Source organism: Alosa pseudoharengus, unplaced genomic scaffold (assembly GCF_046254945.1).
Source record: "Alosa pseudoharengus isolate Yale_2024_CS ecotype anadromous, Long Island Sound unplaced genomic scaffold, YU_APseudo_1.1 YU_APseudo_1.1_scf_23, whole genome shotgun sequence".
Taxonomy (NCBI): Eukaryota; Metazoa; Chordata; class Actinopteri; order Clupeiformes; family Clupeidae; genus Alosa; species Alosa pseudoharengus.
This window is the reverse complement of record NW_027468685.1, coordinates 4,561,345-4,568,844: the sequence shown is the minus strand read 5'-3', so window position 1 is coordinate 4,568,844 and position 7,500 is coordinate 4,561,345. Positions and strand designations below refer to the sequence as shown.

General features: G+C 46.9%; 1 protein-coding gene across 1 annotated transcript in view; it reads right to left on the bottom strand.

Moving 5' to 3' along the window:
* The window catches only part of csmd2 (CUB and Sushi multiple domains 2), a 377,005-nt gene that overhangs the window by 108,217 nt on the left and 261,288 nt on the right, over positions 1-7,500 (bottom strand). Inside the window, exons 19-20 of the mRNA XM_076301508.1 lie at positions 5,218-5,356; positions 3,978-4,165 (exon numbers count right to left, since the gene is read on the bottom strand). Coding sequence (XP_076157623.1) covers positions 3,978-4,165; positions 5,218-5,356 — 327 coding nt within the window. The remainder of the gene's footprint in view (positions 1-3,977; positions 4,166-5,217; positions 5,357-7,500) is intronic.

Genomic DNA, 7,500 nt, shown 5'->3' with positions numbered 1-7,500 from the left:
TAGTGGAGAGAGACCTCCAGCACCAGGCCTGGACTAAGTGTAGTGGAGAGAGACCTCCAGCACCAGGCCTGGACTCAGTGTAGTGGAGAGAGACCTCCAGCACCAGGCCTGGACTCAGTGTAGTGGAGAGAGACCTCCAGCACCAGGCCTGGACTCAGTGTAGTGGAGAGAGACCTCCAGCACCAGGCCTGGACTCAGTGTAGTGGAGAGAGACCTCCAGCACCAGGCCTGGACTCAGTGTAGTGGAGAGAGACCTCCAGCACCAGGCCTGGACTCAGTGTAGTGGAGAGAGACCATTCGGCCCCAAATTAGAAATCAATCTGCATCCAAACTCTCCTCTCTCACTCTTTACTCTCCTCTCTCACTCTTTACTCTCCTCTCTCACTCTTTCCTCTCCTCTCTCTCACTCTTTATTCTCCTCTCTCACTCTTTACTCTCCTCTCTCACTCTTTTATTTTCCTCTCTCACTCTTTTATTCTTCCCTCTCTCACTCTTTACTCTCCTCTCTCACTCTTTCCTCTCCTCTCTCACTCTTTCCTCTCCTCTCTCACTCTTTACTCTCCTCTCTCTCTTTCCTCTCCTCTCTCACTCTTTCCTCTCCTCTCTCTCTTTCCTCTCCTCTCTCACTCTTTCCTCTCCTCTCTCTCACTCTTTCCTCTCCTCTCTCTCTCTTTTATTCTTCCCTCTCTCACTCTTTCCTCTCTTCTCTCACTCTTTTATTCTCCTCTCTCTCATCCTCCCATTCTTTCTCTCTTTCAACACCTCATCTCTGATCACTTTAACACAACACCTCATCTCTGATGACTTTAACACACAATTCACCCACACACCACCCACACATCCTCACCCACTGGCCATATTAGAGGTAGTGTACTATATACATGTTTGTTTGTTTGCTTATTTGACAGACAGAGAGAGAGAGAGAGAGAGAGAGAGAGAGAGAGAGAGAAAAAAAGAGAGAGAGAGAGTACTGTATGTGTGTGTTTGAGTGTATGTGAATGTGTCTGTCTGTCAGTGTGTGTGTGTGTGTGTGTAGGTAAGAGTAGACGTGTTGCGGGGGCTAAGTCCCTGCCCTTCATGGGCGAGCAGAGCTGTGATGCAGTCCTGCAATCTGCTCTCCGCCTGGACAACGCTGGGCCGACAGTCAGCTACCTTACACTTAGCTCAAACACACACACACACACACACACACACACACACACACACACACACACACACACACACTCACACGCACACACACACACACACACCTTTCACCTGACCAACCACAGCCAGCACAACACACACCGAGGCCTGACTTGGGACTAATTAAGAAGGGAGAGGGAGAGGCGGAGGGGGGTACTGATGGTGTGTGTGTGTGTGTGTGTGTGTGTGTGTGTGTGTGTGTGTGTATGTGTGTGTGTGTGTGTGTGTGTGTGTGTGTGTGTTTGTGTGTGTGTGTGTGTGTGTGTGTGTGTGTGTGTGTATGTGTGTGTGTGTGTGTGTGTATGTGTGTGTGTGTGTATGTGTGTGTGTGTGTGTGACAGAATGATAGGAAAGAGGTGGAGAGAGAGGGAAAACAAGCTGACCACATTTAAATAGACTATTTGTGTCTGTGTGTGTGTGTGTATGTATGTGTGTTTGTGTGAGTGTGTGTGTGTGTGTGTGTGTGTTTACTTAAGTGTCATTGAGGCGTGAGGAGTCTTGGCCCATATATAGCCCCTCGGAGGCCAATCAGGCCCTGCTGGAGATGAGTGGGAGTAGCTGATTGGTCAGTAAAGAGGCTGATATCGCCCGAGCCATTTACTAATGTGACCATGTAGACATGGCCTCACCCAGACACACACACCCACACACACATACACACACACACACACACACACTCACACACGCACGCTCACACACACAAACACACACACACTAGAAGATGTCTCTTTGTCCATGTTTGGATGGCCCAGGGTCGGCTCATTGCTGGACGTCTCATGCAGCCATAATGCGATTTGCCCTCGTGCATCTTGACACCCGGCGCCGGGGCCGTTGCGCCGCCCCATACTGGGTCCATCTGCTCGGCCAGATTGAGCCGCCCCTGCTGCCCATTAGATTAAGAGCCGTGCGGACTGCGCCAGACACACACTAACTAACACACACTCTGTGGACGAGCGGAGGGGAGACGGGACGCCAGACGAGAGCCGTCACCTCTTTAGCAGTTGGTCAGCCATGGCTGCTCTCACTTCTACTTTCAAAGACTACTGGCTCCCGCTCATGATAGGACCACGCTAGTTTAACTCCCGCTCATGATAGGACCACGCTAGTTTAGCTCCCGCTTATGATAGGACCACGCTAGTTTAGCTCCCGCTCATGATAGGACCACGCTAGTTTAGCTCCAGCTTATGATAGGACCACGCTAGCTTAGCTCCGACCACGCTAGCTTAGCTCCCACTTATGATAGGACCACGGTAGCTTAGCTCCCGCTTACGATAGAACGACATTCGTTTAGATCCCGCTTATGATAGAACCACACTAGCTTAGCTCCCGCTTATGATAGAACCACGCTAGCTTAGCTCCCGCTTATGAGACGTATAAAGGGTCGGAAAAGGTTTAGCTTTTACGCTGAAACCTGGTCAGTGTTGCCACTTGTGACTTTATTATTGTCCAGAATAGTCATTAGTCCAGGCATCAAAAATACAGCAACAATAAGGGGACTGTTAAGAACAGAGAAGGAAAGCAGATGGTGGCACAGGTCTGCCATTGACGTGCGCCATATTTCCTGTGATCCCTTTCAGTCTAAATGAGTAGAGTCCCCCATCGTCTGATAAAAAAACATAAACGACGCCCTGACAGAGCGATAAAGAAGAGTTCATTATGCGCAGCGTGTCTAACAGGAAGTGACTCTGATTGTTTTACATGTTCGCCGTTTGGAGCAAATGTCACCGGCGAACGACCAAGCACTTGAGCAAATCAGTGGAGCGGCGCCGAAACGGAACGGACGAGTCGGACGCGGAGCGAGGAACACGAGTGGGAAGAACAAACAGGCATTAGTTTGAATTGATGTGCTGCGTCTGGTGCGACAGGCTCGCATTGATCAAACGCTGAGTCGGTGCGCAGCACACCGCTAGGCACTTTTCATTTTCATCAGGCTTTTATGGGACCGCCTCAGTAGCCTCACGGGGCCATCATTACAGCAGGAAACAGTGGGGGGGGGGGGCAGAGAGAGAGAGAGAGAGAGAGAGAGAGAGAGAGAGAGAGAGAGAGATAGAGAGAGAGAGAGAGAGAGAGAGAGAGAGAGAGAGAGAGAGAGAGAGAGAGAGAGAGAGAGAGAGAGAGAGAGAGGTGGAGAAATGCTGACCAGGGTAATATTCACGATGCCCAGGTGGTCTGCTAGTGCTAATTTGGTTCGATTAATTCTGAAGACGTAAAGACAGGAACACGGGGTGAACAATGCATATAACGACCGAAGTCTGCCAGCTACATTAAACTTTAGATTATATTATATGTGTATGAGTATAAATTGTATGTATACATACAATATTATATATATATATATATATATATAGTATTCATAACATTGTGTTTAGACATTTAATATCTTTACCTGTATCCTTGTTCTTAGTCTATGTGCAGGTTGTACCAGTTTGATGTGCATACCTGTAGGCCGTACCAGTTTGATGTGCATACCTGTAGGCCGTACCTGTTTGATGTGCATACCTGTAGGCCGTACCTGTTTGATGTGCATAGCTGTAGGTCGTACCTGTGTGCTTGCTCTTTGTCTATGTGCAGGTGGTTCCTGTGTGTACTGTGCATACCTGTTGGTTGCAACTGTCTACTGTGTCCACCTGTAGGTGGTACCTGTGAACTCTGTCCACCTGTAGGGCGTACTTATGTACCTGTGTACCTGTGCACTCTGTCAACCTGTAGGTGATACCTGTGTACCTGTGTACTGTGTCCACCTGTAGGTGGTACCTGTGTACCTGTCTACTGTGTCCACCTGTAGGTCATACCTGTGTACTGCAGGACAAAGCCGTTGCTGCTGAGCGAGGCGTCGCTGCGGAAGGCCAGGAAGAGGGTGTTGTTGCTGCTCTCGATGCGCTCCGGAGCGTCCGCACCGTAGAAGCTGCCCAGGAGTGGACTGAGCGAGTCAGGTCCATCGTACACGTGCAGGAAGTCATAACTGGGCTCCAGGCTGAATCTGGACACAAGTCAGACAGCGGTGTTGAGTTCTGTTCCCGCACCATTACAGCGGTGTTGAGTTCTGTTCCCACACCATTACAGCGGTGTTGAGTTCTGTTCCCACACCATTACAGCGGTGTTGAGTTCTGTTCCCACACCATTACAGCGGTGTTGAGTTCTGTTCCCGCACCATTGCAGCGGTGTTGAGTTCTGTTCCCACATCATTGCATTCATTTAAACACAGGTGCATAAACTCACTTCACTTCAGACAGAGCTCTGTTCCAAACTACCACAGTAGGCCCTAATCTGACTCCTTAGCTCCTTAAAGCAGCCAGTTAGGATCGCTTGAGAGCTGGTGGGCATTAGAGGCCCTTAGACCAGTAACACCAACCACTGTCCAGCTAGCAGTGATGATAGCGTGCTCACATGATACCTGCTGTCTTTTGGCCATTTAGTTGGTAATGGACAGTTGGGAAAGCTTTTATTACACTCCATGGTCTGTCCTGAACCACAGGAGTATATATAGTGCATAGCCCGAGTGGCTAGCAGTAAAAGAGTGAGTTCACCTGTCCTTTATGTGGCCATTTTCTATTCAAATGAATCTGGAGAAGAACTCCCGCACAACATTGCTTTAGACATCTAAAGGTGATGACAATTGGAACACAGTTGTTTTTGTTGAATGAGACTCCAGCTAATTACAGATTTCATTTGATTTAACAATCTGTGTGCAACATTTATCTGTGCTAATTGGTCTCCTGAAAGGCCATAATTAAGTACTGAAACCTTCATCAAATCAGACGGTACATGCACACACCTGTTCAACAACCAGACTGTGAGGGGGGAGAGCCGGAGGCATGCCCTTTCTGTTAACTAATTAGTTTGGGCTAGCACGTGGACTATGACTGAATGTCTAAACAAGTGATACCAAATCTTTACTAAAAATGTGTTTTAAAATGTAAATTCTGACCAGAGCCATGGGATGTCACCATGGTTACCAATAAAACCTGAACGTAAACCTGGCTGATTTCCAGACCACCAGTCCACCTTCTCTCTGTAGGCTGACCGACTCACTGGTTGAAGTTGAGCGAGATGATGTAGTCGGGGGTAACGCTGACCAGCCAATCACACTCGCGGCCGTGGGGGTACGGCTCGGGATACTCTGGAGAGAGGATGAGTCCGCTCGGACCAGTCAGGTTTCCTCCGCAGGGTGCTATGAGACAAAACACCAAAGAAATCCTTAACATTTATTAATTTAACAGACACTTTTATCCATACCGTCATTTCCCAACTATTAGCCGGGGTTTTATCCATACCGTAATTTCCCAACTATTAGCCACGGTTTACACATTGATTTTGCATTGTTATGAGGTTAATACACGGGGCAGTTAATATGGTATTAATATGGTTTTGTTTTTTTAACTTGCGTAAAACACTGGCTAATAAACAGGAAATGACTGTAATGCCTTACATATGTCAGTTTTGTTACAATGGCCATTGTTCCCATAGCAACTAGGGGTTAAGTGCCTTGCTCAAGGGCACAACTTCTCTGGCTACTGCATGCTAGCCCAGCTCCTTAACCACTACGCTATCACACAGCCCCAAAGACGCGTTAGATCGCTACTAACACAAACACATTAAGCATTTATTTTGATACAAATCAACTTACGGTACAAGTAAACCATACAGCAGTCATGTCAGTACATTGACACTGCTCTTTTAAATGTCCTTGACCACATCAGCAATGCTAATTGGGTGTCCAAGTCACGACCTTGACACTAATGCTACTTTTCTCTGTGAGCTGAGTTGTGAGGGGTTGAGACATGGCAGCTTATTGACCCTTTCAAGAGAGTTCCATTATCAGCATCATAGTTGGCCCCACAAGGCTTCCGTTTTAACAGGAAGGTGGAGGCTTCATATAAGCCTGTTTGGGCTTTTTAACAGGAAGGTGGAGGCTTCATATAAGCCTGTTTGGGCTTTTTAACAGGAAGGTGGAGGCTTCATATAAGCCTGTTTGGGCTTTTTAACAGGAAGGTGGAGGCTTCATATAAGCCTGTTTGGGCTTTCTAACAGGAAGGTGGAGGCTTCATATAAGCCTGTTTGGGCTTTCTAACAGGAAGGTGGAGGCTTCATATAAGCCTGTTTGGGCTTTCTAACAGGAAGGTGGAGGCTTCATATAAGCCTGTTTGGGCTTTCTGCCTCTCCCTGCACTGTTTTTTAATGGTAAATTCTTAATGAGATTTGTAAAATGTACTAAGTGAATAAAGACTAAAGTAAGCAGGATCTTTGAAGCTTTGGGGAAGGACCGGTCCTGTTTGTTTGTGTTCAGTGACCCCCCCCCCCCCCCAGCCCCCTCCACGCTGTTAATGTGCACACGCCTGCCCAGTCATGTGATTTTGCGAGGCCTTCCGTGCCGCAAGACCCCCTGCGGATTCTGTTTACACCAGAGTCAAACACCCAAATGAACCAAACAAACCCTTAATTGAACAAGGTCGCTAATTACACCTGTCTTAATTGGCGTTGTTAATTACAGCTATTTTCGGAGATGACGCTTGGCTGTCTGCACGCTCTAACGAGCGTCTAAGCTGGCGACCTAGCCTGTCAGTGAGTCAAAAACAGCTCAAAAAATATCAGAATGTCAAGCCGTGATGGCGAAACATTGAACGACCCGACTGTTAATTATAGAGATGCAGTCAACAAACCTCATTTTAAATCCATTTAGAATTAGATTTCATCTCATCAAAACCCATTTCATCTGACATCATGTCAGCAGATGAAATGGGAGAAATATCTCTGCTCAAAAGCAAACATCAGCTAACTTCAAAACATACATTTTAGGCATACATTTCATGGAAAAAAATATAAAAACCTCATCTGTGAGAGTAGACATCCTGGATCTATACATATTACCGGTAAAACTTTTTAATACACCGCAATTTTTCCCAGTTATTTATTGAAATTCAAACAGTTCAAGTCCAATGAATAGCTTGAAATGGTACAAAGGTAAGTGTTGACCTGCCAGAGGCTAAAAAATGTAAGGTTACCCAAAACTGAAAAATAAATAATGTTTTATTTCTGTCAGGAAGAGGTCTACAGTAGCAAATCCAAAGCCACAACAAAATCAGAAGATCAGTTTCTGAGAGTCAACAGCTTGCATGATAGTCAGCTCACAGGACAACAGCTCCAAGCACAGCCTAATAGTGGTACAGTAGGCAAGTACCAGTTTCAGCTGTGAAGACAAGACTTCGAGTTGCAGGTTTGACAGGTCGAGTTGCAGCAAGAAAGCCATTGCTAAGACGTCAGAATAAGAAAAAGAGGCTTGGGCCATGAAACACCGCCAAATGACTGAAAGAAGGT